Source organism: Nerophis ophidion, linkage group LG04 (assembly GCF_033978795.1).
Source record: "Nerophis ophidion isolate RoL-2023_Sa linkage group LG04, RoL_Noph_v1.0, whole genome shotgun sequence".
Taxonomy (NCBI): domain Eukaryota; kingdom Metazoa; phylum Chordata; class Actinopteri; order Syngnathiformes; family Syngnathidae; genus Nerophis; species Nerophis ophidion.
In genome coordinates this window covers 28860975-28879442 of record NC_084614.1, presented here as the reverse complement: position 1 = coordinate 28879442, position 18468 = coordinate 28860975, and the positions used below count along the sequence as shown (strand labels likewise).

At 39.0% G+C, this 18468-nt stretch overlaps 1 protein-coding gene across 10 annotated transcripts in view; it reads right to left on the bottom strand.

The window, feature by feature from the left end:
- Positions 1-1512: 1512 nt before the first annotated feature.
- The window catches only part of LOC133551265 (unconventional myosin-XVIIIa-like), a 206025-nt gene continuing 189069 nt past the window's right edge, over positions 1513-18468 (bottom strand). For 9 of the 10 annotated variants that reach the window (XM_061897784.1, XM_061897783.1, XM_061897786.1 and 6 more), the window contains 3 exons: positions 14091-14213; positions 10509-11877; positions 6309-6447 (listed from right to left, as the gene is read on the bottom strand). In XM_061897784.1, the coding sequence (XP_061753768.1) occupies positions 10524-11877; positions 14091-14213 (1477 nt within the window). In that variant the 3' untranslated portion in view covers positions 6309-6447; positions 10509-10523. Of the gene's footprint in view, positions 6448-10508; positions 11878-14090; positions 14214-18468 lie in introns of all 10 variants that reach the window. The other variant, XM_061897792.1, reaches the window with a different exon arrangement.

Below are 18468 nucleotides of genomic sequence, written 5' to 3'. Positions count from 1 at the left end.
ATTTCACACATGTCGCTCCGCAGTATGTCGCACCCTCGCCCAAACTATGAAAAAAACTGCGACTTATAGTCCGAAAAATACGGTACATCAAGTTGTCTTGCTTTCACGTTAAAACGAAAAAGGAATGCATTTTTCTAGTTCTTTCCTTTTAGTAGTTTAGGTGTACACACTCCAGTTAGGGTAGTACAATTTTCTATTCGCAGTTAAACACTGCGCTCATTTTGATTTTATTTTTAGTAAATGTATAAATGATCAATTTTCCGGTATTGTTGAAATGCTCGTGTGGAAATTTCCAGGCAAGTTGACGTACATTAAGGTTGCAGTCAAAAGGGGATTCATTTAGCCCCATTTGTTGCGATTTACCTGACACATGAAACGTGACAAATTGGGGGTTATACTATCTAATTTAGCTGCCAGATGGCAGTAAATTGTTGGATATTGTAAAATGCGTTTTGTGGCACTTCCAACTCTGACCACAGCGTCAGTTGATATGTTGTGGCTGGCACTTTCCACATTTTTTTAAATGTGCTATATAAATGAAGAGGATTGGATTCAATATCTGACTCCTTTCGGGCCATGAATCCCATCTCCATTAGTTGGTACAGTTAGGAGGGTGTTCAAAAGGCTCCATCCGTCAAAGTTTACCTGACACATAAAACGTGACGAATTGGAGGGGGTGCACTATGCACTTTAGCCGCCAGATGGTGTCATGCCCGTGATCATGTTTTGGTTTAAGTCATGTTCTGTTTGGTTTTTGGACACTCAGTTCCTGCTTTTACACTCTCTTGTTTTGTCACCATAGCAAACATTAGCTTCACATTTGGAGTCACGCATCTGTTTTCACTAATCATGCCACTATTATTTAAACCGATAGTTGCCAGGAAGTCAGCAGGGCTACTTTACTTCTGCTCACTTCATGCCATGCTACCTGATACGCATGCCTGTTCATAGTTATGCTTCTTGCCATGCCACGTAAGTTTTGTTTTTTCATGTCAGTTATCGAGTTTTGTTTCATGATCATGGTTTCTGCAAGTTTTTGTTTCATTAGCCAAGTTTATGTACTTCCGCCTTGTGCCGGCCTTTTGTTCCTTTTTTTTATAGTAATTAATATGTCCTTACCTTCACGCCTTGCCCGCCCCAACTTTCCTTTGCATTCTGGGGAAACAAACCTTAAAGTCCACGTATTGACGGAAGGCAGTAGACTTTTGAATATCTTAAAATGTCTTTTGTGGTAATTCCAACTTTGACCACAGCGTCAGTTGCTATGTTGTGACTGGCACTTTCCACAATTTTCAGCAGACTGCACGGCAAAATGATTAATCCCCACCTTCCTCTGATGTGGAATGGGGCCATATGAAATCCTTCCTTACGGTGATCACCTGTCAAGCTGCTTCATGTCACAGTCAGGTGTATGAGCATTTTTGAAATTGTGAATCGCTCTTCCAGGTTCAAACCATCAAATATACGCCTCACTTATGCTCAAACTTGTAGAAAAAGGACAGTACCAGGTCGAAAGGGTTTGAAGTGTTTATTCTATTGTTAATTTTGTTATTTTGCGCTAAAAAAATCTTATTGAACCATCATCTTAGTTTCTCTATGTAATTTTATTAAAAATAAATAAATGTTATGAAATACAGGCTAGAATTAAATTGTGTAAAAATTGTTTGTCCCTAATTAATTTTTTGTGGAATTGGCAACCATAGCTATGAGGTAAAAAAAACATCAAGTCAACAACCTTTATCTCACAACAACAACAATAATAATCTCTATGCTTGGAAGTAAAACAACAAAAATAGTTGTCAGTAGTGATGGGCAAATGACACTAAACTACAGTTGTGATCAAAATTATTCAACCCCCACACAATTTTGGTGTTTTAGCAAGTTGTACATTTATTCCGTATTTTGTGTATAGTCATATCAAATAAAGATGTGTCAAATAGACTTCATGACATTTGCAGCTAATATATCCTGGTAGGAAGTAGAATTCATAATGCCTTGAACGCGCTGGAGATTCCCGGTACCTGAGGCAGAGAAACAGCCCCAGAGCATGATTGACCCCCCACCATGCTTAACAGTAGCCAAGGTGTTCTTCTCTTTGTAAGCTTCATTTTTTCTCCTCCAGACATAACGTTGATTCATAGGCCCAAAGAGTTCCAGTTTTGTCTCATCACTCCGTAGAACAGTTTCCCAAAACCTTTGGGGTTCGTCCAGATGATTTTTGGCATACTGGAGTCTATTTTCCTTGTGCCTGGTAGTCAGAAGTGGGGTTCGCCTGGGAGTTCTGGCATGGAGGCCTTCATCTTGTAGTGCTCGCCTTATTGTCTGGGACGAAACCTGCGTTCCCCCCTCTGCAATGTCCTGTTGTAGTTCCTCAGCTGTTACCCGCGGGTTTTTCACCACTGTACGCTTCAAATACCGGACATCAGTTGCACACAGCATCCTCTTTCTACCACGCCTAGGTAGTTTCCACTGTGCCTTTTGCTTTAAACTTTCAAATTATGCTCCCAACTGTGTCTCTTGGAATGTGTAATGTCTTTGCTATTTTCTTATATCCATATCCTTTCTTATGAAGAGAAATTACCTCCTCTCTTGACTTCTTTGACCACTCGCTGGACTTCACCTGGTTGCAAATACACCATTGACCATCTACAAGAAGCTGAGCGTCACAGTCTTTTTCAATCAGTTGCTTGTTATGGTTCTAATCACATCTACAGGTGTTTTCAACACCTGATTGAAAAGACCTTATTCAAATTCTGTTCTTAAGAGTAATGATCTTGAAGGGGTTGAATAATTTTGTCAATGAGATATTAAGAGAAATGATACTGTTTGGTATGTTACAAAATATAATGTTGTAATTCAAGTTGCATTTGTCTATTTAATGCATCTTTATTTGATATGACTATAAACAAAATACGGAATAAATGTCCTACTTGCTAAAACACATAAATTGTGTGGGGGTTGAATAATTTTGCTCACAACTGTAATACTGTTTTAGTCTGCTGGATTTAAAAAGTTACATTTTTTCCTGCAAATACAAGGAATTATTAGCATATATCTGTTATGATCCGCTGCCAAGATCATCCCATATTCTAGTTTTGTTCCGTTTTTGTATCACAACATCTTGTTTGACTTCCTTAGTTCCTGCTTTATCTGGTTACCATGTTTCCATATTAGTTTCACCTGCCGTAGTTTCCAGACTTACACCTGTTTTGGTAATCGCCACCCTTATTTAAGCCTGCCTTTTCTGTTCATTCATTCTCGCATTTTAACTTGCTTTACACTCAACATGTGACGACTTCGATTATTTGTTTCTACTCGCTAGCTTTCGCGCCACGCCTTGTTTATCTCTAGATCTCATGCTAGTAGTTTTTGTTTTGCCTTTTGTGCCCTTGTGCCAGCTTTTCTGTTTCCTAGTTTGTTTTATTAGTTAAACAAATCTTAATTTCTTACCTCCACACTGTGTCCATTGCCCGACTGCATCCACGAAAGAACAATCCGGCATCACCATGCCCAGCAAGCGTTACAGTAGGATGCGAGCATGAATGAACAGAAAAGGAAGGCTTAAATAAGGGTGGTGATTAACAAAACAGGTGTGCGTCTGGAAACTACGGCATGTGAAAATAATATGAAACCATGGTAACCAAATAAATCAGGAACTAAGGAAGTTAAACAACAGAATGTGATACAAAAACGGAGCAAAACTAGAATATAGGATGATCCGAGCAGCGGATCATAACATAACTCAAAATCAACAAGAAACATGCAAGGAGAGTGTACGAAATACTCCGTCTGAGAGCAACAGACATGAGTGATGAAGAGAAAGCAAGAGAGTACCGCTTGGAGGTGAAAAAGAGACTGTTTGGGCCATACAGGAAGACTAAGAGAGAGCGGACAAAGATGAAAAAGTGCCTGCGGCCGGAGGAGCTAGAGTCCCACTTGGGTCAGATGGACACTCCGACACAGCACGAAGAGCTGGAATAGAGCTACCAGGTGGTTGTGGAAGACTACCGCAGAATCATCGAGAGGCTGGCAGCGCATGCCTGATGAGAGAGACCGCTGGCCAGGAGCCTGCCCTCTAAACAATGTGCTCCATCCGTACAAAACCCTGAACTATCACTGTAACGCTTGCTGGGGATGGTGATGCCGGATTCGTTCTTTCGTGGATGCAGTCGGGCAATGGACACAGCGTGGAGTTAAGAAATGAAGATTTATTTAACTAATGAAACAGACTAGGAAACAGAAAAACTGGCACAAGGGCACAAAAGGCAAAACAAAAACTACTAGCATGAGAACTAGAGATAAACAAGGCGTAGTGCGAGAGCTAGCGAGTAGAAACATTGAATAGAAGTTGTCACTTGTTGCGTGTAAAGCAAATTAGGATGTGAGAATGAATGAACAGAAAAGGCACGCTTAAATAAGGGTGGTGGTTAACAAAACAGGTGTGCGTCTGGAAACCACGGCAGGTCAAACTAATATGAAACCATGGTAACCAGATAAATCAGGAACTAAGTAAGTCAAACAACAGAATGTGATACAAAAATGGAACAAAACTAGAATATGGGATGATCCGGGCAGCGGATCATAACAATATCAGTGTTTTTAAACAAATAACTGTGCAGAAAATAATAGAAAACATGCAACTCCGGCCAATGAGCCAAAATGTAACCAGTAAAAGAAGAACATTTACCTTATTTGACGCTGTAAGACCAAAACGATCTCAGACTTGTTCATTATTCTTAGTTGCACTTGAATCGATGACGGCTACAAAAAACACTCCTTCAACCTAATTTGAGCCGAAAGAAGCCTTTTTCTGATAAACAGTCAAATGACACAGCAGCTGTATCTGTCACATGGTTGTTTCTTAAAGTGACACACATGGTTAGATCCATCACGAGTTGACATACTAAACACACAAGCTGAGAACACTACTAAATTTTGCTCAAATAAACCAGAATAATATGCACACTTTTGGCACAAAATATCAGGGGTATGAATCTTTCGGCACGTAACAATTCGATTTCGATTCCCGGTGTTGATTCAACACGAGTTTCGATTCAAACTGATTTTTGAAATGTCATAATTTGCTATCAGAATTATGATGAAACTTTTTCAAAACAGGTTACAGGTTACACAATCTATGTGTGGTTGCATTGAGATGACCTAAAAATATATATACTTTTTTTTTTTAATTAGCAATCTATTTAGAATTGGATGATATAGGAATCGGCATGCGGATGTGAGTCAATTTTTTTGCGCAGCCCAACTGTAACTCAGTGGTAAAAATGCCCCTTTGCCAACTGTTTTGCAATGTGTTGCTGCCAATAAATTTTAAGTTAATCATTATTTAAAAAAAAAAAAAATCAAGTTTCTCAGTTCGAACATTAAATATATTGTGTTTGCAGTTTTTCAATTCAATATAAATTGAAAAGGATTTGTAAATCATTCTATTCCGTTTTTATTTATGAATTACACGTGTCAACTTCACTGGTTTTGTAAAAAAAAAAGTATATATTTTTTAATTTTATTTGATTAAATTAATTTTTATTTTGAATGGATTTAGAATCAGGATGAATATGAATCAATTTTTTTTCCTGCACTCATGCTAAATATGTTGAAAATATGTAACAGCGACAGGCTTGTCTAGAAAATGTCTTAAAATAAATTAAATCTGTGATTTTCCTCTTTAATTAATTAATTGGTATTATGTCCAAATGTGAACCTCTATTTCAAAGCTGAGAATATTCTGCAGAGTTAAAAAGACACTTAAAGCAGAAGTGAATAATTGATCATACATTGAGTAATGAAATAAATTAGATATAAATATATATAAATATCTTCTTGGTTAAGCTACAATTGAATTGATTTAACAATTATTTGGTGACGGAAATGTGTTTTGTGAATTTGTCAGTCAGTTTGAATGCTATATAATTATTTGAAAAGAGTTTCTTGTCCACATTAACAAGGACGAGATGAGTGAAGTCGTAGGGGTTGGCCAGAATTTCTTAAAAAAGTCCATCCATGCAAGGCTTATCTAAATCCTCTTGGCGGGGCTGAATAGACAGGAAGTGCAGAGAAAAGCTTACATTTGCCTGAAATGCAGCTCTTTAAAAATACAGAAGCTTTTTTTTTCTGCAAAATGTCTCACCTTTACTGCTGTGTGACTTCAATAAGATGCATCATATTTATAAAGACGAGGCGGACTTAAGCCGTGAACGCAACTTTGCTTCAGGAGGAAGAACAGAAATGACATCATCCCCAAATTAAAGAGTTTTGTCCTTCCTGCATGTTTGGTTTCACTTGAGAGCACAAGATGACCCGATTTTGAGGATCTCGCCCAGCGTGCCCTCAATGTCGTTCGCTTTTAGTGGCTGCCTGCTGGTGTTTAAGTCCACCTCGTCCTCTTCGTCGGATCTGCCAAGGGTTGGATGTCGCCTGACTACAGGAGGGCTGCAAAGTTCAAAACACACATATTACATTTCACATACAGGGAGAACATGATGGTCAAATTTTATGCATGAAGGCAAGTTGAAAACAGAAGGTTGTTCTTTTTTATGTAGAATTATTCTTCAGCAAAATTCACTTCAAATGTTTTTTTTTTTAATATGCAGCGGCTGATGTTTCCATGACAACTCATAGAAATGACAAGCACTTTAAAATTCAATGCAGGTATTTGTTTTTTGTTTTTTTTACTGTACATGCAAAACGCCTCGAGGCGCCTCTCTGCTGTTAAGACTGGAACATGTTAGGCATTTGCAACACAACAGGTTAGAAAAATACAAAGGTATAAATAAACACTTCTTTTATTAATGTACAGTGGGGATGGGATTTCTAAGGCCCCATTCCTGGGTGGATCTCGTGTGAGAGGAGGGGGGGGATAATTTTGCAATGCAGTTTGCAGAAAATGATTAAAAGTGCCACTCAACATAGCAAACGACTCTGTGGTCAAAGTTTGAATTGCCACAAATCACATTTTGAAATATTCAACACTCTACTGCCATCTGGCAGCTAAAGTGGATAATGCATGCCCCAATTTGTCATGTATCACATGTCAGGTAATCCACAACGAAAAGGGGCTGTATGAATCCCCTTCATACTGTAGTTCTAGTTATGAAGTTTACTGCGGGCAATATTTAACTCCAATGATCTGTTCATAATGATTAAATTACGAATAATTTATTTAACATTTATTACTATATCCATGCATTTTAGTAGCATATAACAAAGGAATACATAAATAAAATAATACTTAGATATGTTTTTTGTTTTTTTCCGAACCAACATTTTTGGGAACTCATCTGGAGTACGTTAGGTGCAGAGTTTTCAAAGAGTCGTGTATTCCATGGGGGGCACAAGAGCAGCCCAGGGTAGGAGGGGAGATATAACATGAAAATGCAATTAGAAACTGCAGTTACATCGTAAACCCACCAGGTTACGACAAAAAAGTGTCGTCAAAAACACTTAAAATGTGTCCAAACACTCACAGTCGCGCTGTATAGCTTCGGGGCACTAGACAACCGCTTTGAGCTAGCTTTTTAGCTAGTTCGCCTCTGGCTTGCAGCCCCTTACATTTGAGGATTTTATCAGGAAAGAGGGCTTTGTTCCGCAGCACGTCTTTAATTTAAGTGAGACCGAAAGAGATGTCATAGCGGACCTTTTTAACAGCGAAGGAAAGGGCACTACCGAGACACAAGCCGATGAAGGATCGCCTCACACTGCTCAGTTGACTACGTGAGGCCACTGTTTGTTTATCACTCTGAAAATGTTAAACAATGCCACGAATATTGGCAGATACAAGGTAAAATTATTTTCCTTGTTTGGTTTTTATCGTAGTAGCATGGTGGTTTTAGAGAACTCTTTTAGTTTGATGTATATATACAGTGGAGAAAATAAGTATTTGAACACCCTGCTAATTTTGCAAGTTCTTAAAAATCATGGAGGGGTCTGAAATTTTCACAGTAGGTGCATGTCCACTGTATGAGAGATAACCTAAAAAGAAAAATCCAGAAATAACAATCTATGATTTTTTTAACAATTTATTTGTGTGATAAAGCTGAAAATAAGTATTTGAACACCTGTCCATCAGCTAAAATTCTGACCCTCAAAGACCTGTTAGTCCGCCTTTAAAAGTCCTCCTCCACTCCACTGTATTATCCTGAATCAGATGCACCTGTGTGAGCTCATTAGCTGCATAAAGACACCCCTCCATGATTTCTAAGTGGGATAACTTGCAAAATAGCAGGGTGTTCAAATATTTATTTTCTTCCCTGTGTGTGTGTGTATATATATATATTTATATATATATATATATATATGTATATATATATATTTATATATATATATATATGTATATATATATATATATGTATATATATATATATATATATATATATTGATTCTTGTGGGGAACTCTGCTTCATTATACTAACTTTTTGGTTTATGAACCATGTTCAAGAATCAATTAGATTTGTAAATCAAGGTTCCACTGTATATGACCACAAGGTACAGTATAATGTTAAAGTGCTCACAGGAAGTATATGTATGGTCCGTACTTTGCGCGAAAGGTGTGCAGTCATCAGAGCTTCTATAGTTGTGTGCACTGCCTCGTTAACAGTTTTCCAAGATTTTTTTTTGGAGACACCACATTTCCCACAATCCCTTTGTGTTGACATTTTCGTGGTAAAATGCAAGTTTGTGTCACGTGTAATGTGTGTCGATGTGGAAAATACACGCCGAGCAGTGTTTCATGTGATACGAGTGTGCAGCGCCGTGATAAAATTTGACGTACGCTGTGAGTAGGCTTGTACCACTGTGGATTCTGTTCTGCGTACGTTCCGTACCAGTATGTTTGGACTCCTCCAGTCACATTATTCTGAATTTAACGCTCATGGGACATTCCATTTTAATGATATTTTAAGCAATAAAAGTCGGTAAGTTTTTGAAGGGTGTAAACACATTTTAATTTCTTTTTTTCAAAATATTTTGGCTCAGAATTCTCAATCCAAGAAGTCTGACAAATTAATTTGTCCTTAAGAACAATTAATTTTGACCCTACTAATGTCATTTAGTAAAATAACTCCTGTTGTGCAAATGTATGCTAACGGAAAACTGTGAGATTTAAAGGGTTAAAAAAAAAAAATGACATGTTTAGTATTTTTGTTAAAGGCTGAATTTGATTGAGAGATTTGAGTGGAAAAACGCCAAAAAGGTTTTATGCCGTTTGAAAAATGAAGGACTTACACATGCTGGTTAGCTTTGTGGGATTGCCTAATAGCTACTCGGGTAACGTACACCTGTGAAAGAAATGGACGAACACATTTCAAAATCAAAAATGAAATGTATAATGGAGTGAAATAAAACAAATTATGGCCAAAATTACTACAAAAATATAGGACAAAGAAGTCAGCCTTTGTCACCTGAGGGTTAAGACACTAGTGCCCTCATGTTTTGGTCGCAGTTAATTTGTCGCAGTTACACATTTTGCAAAAAATAATTGCACTGTTAAGCAGAACTCAAGTGTCCACTACAGAGAACATTGGTTCTCTGGAAGTTAAATGTCAATGCAATGTTCTGTCAAACCTTAAAATTTTACTTGAACAAATGTCTTATTATAAATTAAAACACAAGCAATATGTTTGCAATGGTCAACGTTTGCCTGACTAATTGGAACACCCTGATCTTTTTAAGAACTTACTCCAAAAAAAGCTAGTGAAAGATAATCTATGTGACAGAACTTTTGTGATTTTAGGAGTATGCTACAATTTCCCCTAAAAGTTTTGAACTGAGCTGTTAGTTCAACTCTATCAACCAGTGGAACACCAGTTGACGAACCATAATTTACAGTCCTTTAGTTAACATGTTTTTTGTTTTTGTTTTTAATTTGGGAAGAAACCAGACAACCCAGAAGAAAAACAAACTCAGAAATCCACCACAGTCCAAGGTAGTGTTGTTTTGTTTTGACCAACCATGGGGGGACGGCGTGGCGAAGTTGGGAGAGTGGCCGTGCCAGCAATCTGAGGGTTACATGTTCAATCCCCAGCTTCTACCATCCGAGTCACGTCCGTTGTGTCCTTGAGCAAGACACTTCACCCTTGCTCCTGATGGGCCCTGGTTAGCGCCTTGCATGGCAGCTGCGGCCATCAATGTGTGAATGTGTGTGTGAATGGGTGAATGTGGAAATAGTGTCAAAGCGCTTTGAGTTCCTTAAAAAGGTAGAAGAGCACTATACAAGTACAACCCATTTACCATTTAACCACAGTTAATCTGCAAGTGACCCAAGATCCACCTCTTCAAGTGGTCTATGTCCGCTTGTCTGGTGCTCACCAGAGTTTACATGAAACCGAAAACACAAAGATAACAAAACAATGCAGTGTAAACACACCTTAAGTGGAGTTAGGACACAATCTCAGACTACAGATTAGTACAGTTAGTACAGTGTGTTAGTCTGCTAGGTTAGTCATCCAGGATGAGTTTCAACGAGAATCCAAATTCATTGTCACACCAAGCATCACCTTCATGTGTCGCAATCAGTCACTGTCCGGTCTGTAGAGGTACTTCATCATCAAGTTGTCCATCTTCTTCTGCTTTCTTTTGCCTCCCTTCTTTGGTGTCCCATCGTCATCAGATGGCCGTTTGGGGCTCTTCTTCACACTGTTTGAGCTGCGGTAGGAGGAAGAGGAAGAGGAGGAGGACGATGATGACGACTTTGAGGACGAAGAGGAATCCTCTGACTCACTCTCCTTCTTCTTGGATTTCTTTTTGGACTTTTTGCCCTTCTTTCGCCTCGAGCTGCTCCTCCTGCTGTGACGATCGTCCGAAGATGAGTCATCCGATGAAGCGATTTTGCTTTTTTTATCTTTACGACTGCGAGAAGTGGCACTGAAGGTGCTAGAAGGTCGACTCGAGTAGTCTAGAGCCGAGCTGGATGCAGAGCGAAGCAAACTGGATTTGCTGCTACCAAGTGCCTCGTCATCGCTCTTCTTCCTAGCGTCCTTGCTTCCTATGTCCTTATTCTTTTCCGCTTCCTCATCACTAGAATCATCAAGCTTGCTACGTTTGAACTTGATGGGTTTGAAGCTGAGCACCTCATTAATGGCCGCCTCCAAGTCAGGGTCCAAGTAGTTCCGGTGCGTAACAGGCTTGATGTCAGTCGTATCTGGCGGGTTGTCCGAAGAACGAGGTCGGGCAGGGGTAGAGAGGCTCCGGGTGTGGGAGCGAGGACTGTAAGGAGAAGCCCCTCCTTCTGTAATTGCCATATGAGGCCTATCGTCGTCGTCGTCATCAACATGAACACCGAACTCGCTGAGGCCGCAGCTACGAGCGACAGACAGGCGAGAACTGCTGCGCCTGTCATCTTTCCAAGAGCTGCTACGGTTCAGAGACCGCGAGGTGACGTGGCTCACACTGCTGATGGTGGACTTGTTGTCATCGTCCAACAGTCCCCTCCTGGTGGACATCCTGCTGGGAGCCACAGAAGACACCATCGAGTCTTTATCGAACTCAGGGCTGCTTCTGGCGGTCCAGCGTGACTCCAAACCCTTCCTGGCTCTGCTGGTGGCCTCAGAATAGGCCATGGAGATGACCGAGCCTTTGTCTTCGAAGTCTTCTGGTGTTTGACTCTTCTTCCAGTCCTCCAGGAGATCCTTGGACTTGGCTTTGCGGAGGGAGGTGTGGTCAGGTGTGTCGGGCTGTTCTTTCAGGGCGCTGAAGAGGGAGCTCTCATCGCCGGTCCCCCCGATGGAGTCTTTGAGGTTGGAACGCTTTCGATAGCTCAGGGAGCTCATGACCGACACAGACCTGCTCTGCTCTAGATCTTTGCCATTTGGACTTCCATCACTTGTCTTCTCCTTACATTCTTTAGCATCTCCGTTTGCCGAATATCTAAGGGCATCACAGTAAAATATTGCAAAGAATACAATTCAGTGCATTTCTGTTGAGGCACAGAAATGAATATAATGAGCAGCATATTGTTCCCGAGGTCGGTGCACTGTTACTAATCTGTAATGTCAGACAGAACTGTAAATTTGTCACTTTCTTTCTGTCCTTGGGAGGGTGATGTCAAGGGACACGCTCCCTCCCTCCGGCTACTGCGGTTTATGTATACTACGCACTGTGGACAGAGTGGGAGTCAACAAGTGAGAAGATCTATGGGAGCAGAGGCATCATTTAGCAGGCGCGCCAACTGGCCACAGGCCACTTCAATAAATTTGACAGCAGCCACTTCGCCGTTCTGCCTGCTGTCATTAGACAGATTACTGGAAAGGAGAGCGATGACACCGAATCGGGTAAATTACCCATCCTATTTGTAGCCGCAGGTATTGCTGTGCCATTTTAAGACTTGAGTTAGTTTATCTCTCTCAAGGAATTTATGGTTTTGGCGTAATTGGTTTGTCTGTCTGTCAGCAAGATTATAAAAAATGTATCAAATCTGGTTAAAGGACTGAAAATAACTCATTCATAACTGTTTTGTTTTTATGTACAATATTGCGTAATCGTCTTTTTCAAAACCTTTTACACAGCAGTCATTTTAACAGTTAGACAGTAAATAATAGTACTAATACAGTTATCAGGATCAAAAAAGGGCCTGTTTTAATCTCAAAGGCAAGAGTCTCCTAAGTTACATAGAAAAATTGCAGAGACCACTTTGAAACATTTTGTACATTTAAGATGTATTCAGTGATATACTATCGAACAAAAAAATCTACATCTTAGCTTTACGTTATAAATAAAGAAAATCAATCCAATATCTTATCTTAAACCCATTGAGATATTAAATGTATTCTTATTTTTTTTACGAATACAGTGGTATCTAAACTTACGTGGTTAATTGGTTCTGTGACGGCGCTCTTAACTCAAAAAACTTTGATCTCAAATCAGCATCTACTATTATTAGAAATCAATCTAATTGGAGCTTGATCCCCCAAAAAGCACACTTTTAACAAAAAAACCCTTGTTTTGATAAGATATGTTATATGGACATATTACAATGAACTACTAATAACTACAGTATATGTCTGTAATTTTTTTTTTACAGCTTGATGTACAGCTTGACTTCTATGATTTTTCCTTCTAGCAGCTTCTGTGTCAAACGTCCGCCGATGAGATATCATTTTGAACATTCTTGGCTGGCCTGGGACTCGTTCTGCTTTAGTGTGGTGCAGAGTAGCAGTGATACGCTTGAATTGCTCCGCCAAGTTGATGACATGCTCTATCATGTTTTTGATGATTTCTTTATTTCAACAAATATAATCCGCTTATTCTTCTCAGCACTATAATCTCACTTTCTTCCTTCCAATAGCTAGAAAAAACATAGTTATGTCCATCTCTAGCTATAAAATAAAGCTAGTGAGTAAAACCAGATGTCTCATCGGATCTTACGGGGTTCACTGTGACATTTGCTATGCCAATTAATGGCTAAATGTAAGACAAATAGATCTTGGCTGAAAACACTCCTCAGTTGAGGTACCACTGTATTATTATTACTATGCCAACCCACACCTTTTTCAAGGCTTTAGCACACTCAAAAACTCCAAATATCTTGCAATTAAATAGTACGTACTGTATGTACGGAAACTATCAATAACTAGTAAGACGCACAGGGCATCAGCCATTTTGGTTTGAATTCAGGTCTACTTTTGGAAAGGATGTGGGGCAGTTGCATTTTTTTCTTTGTTTTTTTAACGTTCTAATCCGCGGAGTGTTTATTTTGTCTGCAGAAAGTTTTGCGAGCCAATACTTTGAAGACCCCTGCACTAAGTTATGAATAGAAATATGTACTGTCTTTCACAGTCTATGAACCAAGTAGTGTACTGCACCGCAGATCTCATGAGGTAATCAATAAATACTGTAGGTAATCTGTACATCATAATTGAGAAAAAATATTGCTTTGCCATGTGTGCTAGTGGAGAATTATAATTTTAGCATTGTTAAAACCACACATCCATTGGTGTGCTCAGTATGATTAAAAAAAGAATGTTGGCGGTCTCGAATCTCCAAGTGCACTCTTCGATACGAGTCCTTATCACAGAGCTACCACGAGGATCCTCATGGTCATTATCTGTGATGAGGTACCCGGATAAGAGGGAATCACTAACCTGGCGCTCTTTAGACTTCCTTCGTCTGACTGGGCTTTAGAGGAGGCTTTGTTCTTGGAGAGTTTGGATTTAACTCCATCCACACGGTCCTCTACCTCAGAATCTGCATCCGTCTCATCCCCACTGAGAAGACAAAAAGAATGATAAAAAATTATTATCTTCCCTTTAAATTTGTACAGTATTACTCTCAGTCTACTTAATGTCCAAATCCAAATAATTTTGACAGTAAAAAGATCAACTGACCCGTTCAATGAATATTTATTCAGCGTAATATCAAATAATGGTCACCCGGTATGTAAGGGTAAGAGTGAGCATAAATCAAATAATGTCATTATTCAACATTGTAGAAGCACATGCATGCACATCCATGCAGAATGCAGATGAGGTCCTTAGAGGGATAATCAACGTGTTTGGCTGCTGGCTACAAGCATCTGTGTGGCATGTCACCCGCTTCTGATGCTTGTAATGGAGCGGAGCCATGAGCTACCTAAGGCCCCCTACGCTTGACATAACAATCAATACAGAGACCTGTGGATCCATCGGGGAAAACACAACAGATTCCACCTGCACTGGCTGTTGTCATTCATTGATTTAAATACAATGGTGAATTTCCACAGTGTGCCTCTCACAATGCTTGGTATAGATGTGCTGTAGTTGTATTATGGTGTTACATGTCTGTGAATGAAAAAACTGCTTTTAAGAAAAGGTAACTTCCTGACATCATTACACGGGGAACATAGAATATGTATTACAATAGGTACATCTGGCTTGCTAATTATATGCCATCAGTTTTCCTCCATAATATATCTATATAGTGTGTAAGATATGATACACCTCTAAAATAGAGATTTGTAAACATGCATTAGAGGGATATTTTTGCCAAAATGATCACAGAAATAAAACAAAAACAAATGCTGGCTGTACAGAGGATATGAAACTGATATGAAACTGATCGATTTCATGGCCATTGGCTACACTTCATTTTTATCATCTTCGTTATTAATACATGTTTCCAACAAGTGGAAATAATTAATTGGCTCATATACAGAGGTATATTTATTCAGTAATGTGTTATTTCCAATAGAAGGGGGCCTTTATATGCACAATATGACAAACAGAACCAGCATCATTGGCACGGTCTTATAGTCCAAACATCATGTGTTGTAACCTCGGAAACTTAAGTAGGGAATAATCAATCCAGTCTCCAACTGCTGCATTGCATTATTGATAGTGACTTCAAAAAGGACAGCAAAAACTGCTCATGTTTGGGAGTTAAACCTTCAAAGCTGCAGCTATCGATCATTTTGGTAACCTATTGATTAATGTGTTCGATTATGCCAGTAATTGGTTAAAACACTTTGTAGCCTCATTGCATGTTTTGGGGAAAATAATTGAAATAAACAAAATGTTTTTTGATTACCATAACTTTCATTATTTTACTCTAATAATTGCACATCAACATTAAAAAAATACTTTAATGTGTGTGCATTAGTGATGGGTCAAACAATACTGAAGCATCAATGCTTTATGGATCACAAGAAGTAATACTGTGTCCCTCATAAGGATGCAACAATTATACTGTACGATTATAAAATAAGTAATAATCAGGGTTTTACAATTATCACAATTATTATGCATTGATTAATTTCAAGACAAAACATGCATAAAATCACAAGGACATACAATATAGATGTTGATGTACTACTTATTACTGTTGAAAAAATAGTAATCAAATAACATTTTAATATCAGTACAGAATAATAAATACATTAATTATTAGGGCTGGACAATTACAGTGAAGAAAATAAGTATTTGAACATCCTGCTATTTTGCAAGTTCACCCACTTAGATATCATGGACGGGTCTGAAATTTTCATGGTAGGTGAATGTCCACTGTATGAGAGAGAACCTAAAAAGAAACATCCAGAAATCACAATCTATGATTTTTTAACAATTTATATGTGTGATAAAGCTGAAAATAAGTATTTGAACACCAACATTAATATTTGGTAGAGTAACCTATGTTTGCAATTACAGAGGTCAAACATTTCCTATAGTTCTTCACAAGATTTCCATAGACTGCAGGAGGGATTTTGGCCCACTCCTCCGCACAGATCTTCTCTACATCAGTCAGGTTTCTGGGCTGTCGCTGAGTAACACAGACTTTCAGCTCCCTCCAAAGATTTTCAATTGGATTTAGGTCTGGAGACTGGCTAGGCCACTCCAGAACTTTGATATGGTTCTTACGAAGCCACTTCTTGGTTTTCCTGGCTGTGTGCTTTGGGTCATTGTCATGTTGGAAGATCCAGCCACGACTCATCTTCAATGATCTGACTGAGGGAAGGAGGTTTTTGGCCAAAATCTCACAATACATGGCTGCAGTCATCCTCTCCTTAATACAGTACAGTCGTCCTGTTCCATGAGCAGAAAAACACCTCCAAAGCATGATGCTACCACCCCCATGTTTCACAGTAGGAATGGTGTTCTTGGGATGGTACGCATCATTCTTCATCCTCCAAACACGCATAGTGGAATTCTGACCAAAAAGGTCAATTTTGGTCTCATCTGTCCACAAAACTTTCTCCCATGACTCCTCTGGGTCATCCAAATGGTCATTGGCAAACTTAAGACGGGCCTTAACATGTGCTGGTTTAAGCAGGGGAACCTTCCGTGCCATGCATGATTCCAAACCATGACGTCTTAGTGTATTACCAACAGTGACCATGGAAACAGTGGTCCCAGCTCTTTTCAGGGCCTTGACCAAGTCCTGCCGTGTCGTCCTGGGCTGATTCCTCACCTTTTTTAGCATCATTGAGACCCCACCAGGTGATATCTTGCATGGGGCTCCACTCCGATTGAGATTGACCGTCATGTTTAGCTCCTTCCATTTTCTAATGATTGTTCCAACAGTGGACCTTTTTTCACCAAGCTGCTTTGCATTTTCTCCGTTGCCTTTTCCATCCTTGTGGAGTTGTACAATTTTGTCTCTGGTGTCTTTGGACAGCTCTTTGCTCTTAGCCATGCTGAATGTTTGGGTCTTACAGATTGTATGGGGTGGACAGGTGTCTTTATGCATCTAACGATCTCAGACAGGTGCATCTGATTCAGGATAATACAGTGGAGTGGTGGAGGACTTTTAAAGGCGGACTAACAGGTCTTTGAGGGTCAGAATTCTAGCTGATAGACAGGTGTTCAAATACTTATTTTCAGCTAGATCACACGAATAAATTGTTAAAAAATCATAGATTGTGATTTCTGGATTTTTCTTGGACATGCACCTACCGTGAAAATTTCAGACCCCTCCATGATTTATAAGTGGGAGAACTCGCAAAATAGCATGGTGTTCAAATACTTATTTTCTTTACTGTAATTACATTTTGATTAAAATTTTGATTATGGCTTCTTCCAATTATGAAAATATAATAATAATAATAATTGATTAAATGGCTGCACAACTTGCATGCATATTTTTGAGCTTGTAATGGTGAAACAGATGAGTGAGCATGGATCTCCCCATGATAGATGCTTTTTTATTTGACACAGTACTAGTATGCCTAAATCAATCACTCAACAACAACAAAAAAGGCATATGATGTTTGGTTCACATAACCGCGGACTGAGTGATATAATTCTGCAATAAAAAGAAATCCGCTGTTAAACGCATAATATCATGGATAATGACATAAATGTGAGTGAAATGCTGTCACTGTGCAGAGAAGGAACATTTGTTTGGGAAAATAATGTGTCCGGTATCGCTCATTGATCCCCGACACACTCAACCGCCCCGTCCTGGACTAAACAATCTGGATAGTGTCACTTAAAACAGCGCTAAACTAAGAAGCTAAAGCTAGCAAGAACAATCCATACACACACAACACATCTCATCTGCTTGTGTTGTTGTGAACATCATCATCGATGTAAGATTAATGTCCAAACAGCGGTCGCAACTTGAGGGGATCTATTTTTTTTCTTACAACCTAAAATTGTCTCCTTACTTGTCAAGCTGAGAACAACCGCACAGCACACGTCCCAAAAAGAGCTTGGTGCCCCACATTCGGTCTGACTGTTCTAAGAAAAAAAAGGGTTTCAAAAAAGTACCTTGCAAAAGTATATAGTAAAATGGTGGTAAAATAAATACTCGTGTTTTCAAATTAATATGAATAATTGTGTTATTAATCGTGATTGCACTATAAATCAAAATAATCCTGGTTATTATTTTTGCCATAATCGACCAGCTCTAATAAGTATTATTAATAATAAAACAATGATACATTGATAATTGTATCATTAACATAAGAGTAAGAATACTTTTTATCGATCCCCCTTTGGCAGGGGTCGGGAACCTTTTTGGCTGAGGGAGCCATGAAAGCCCAATATT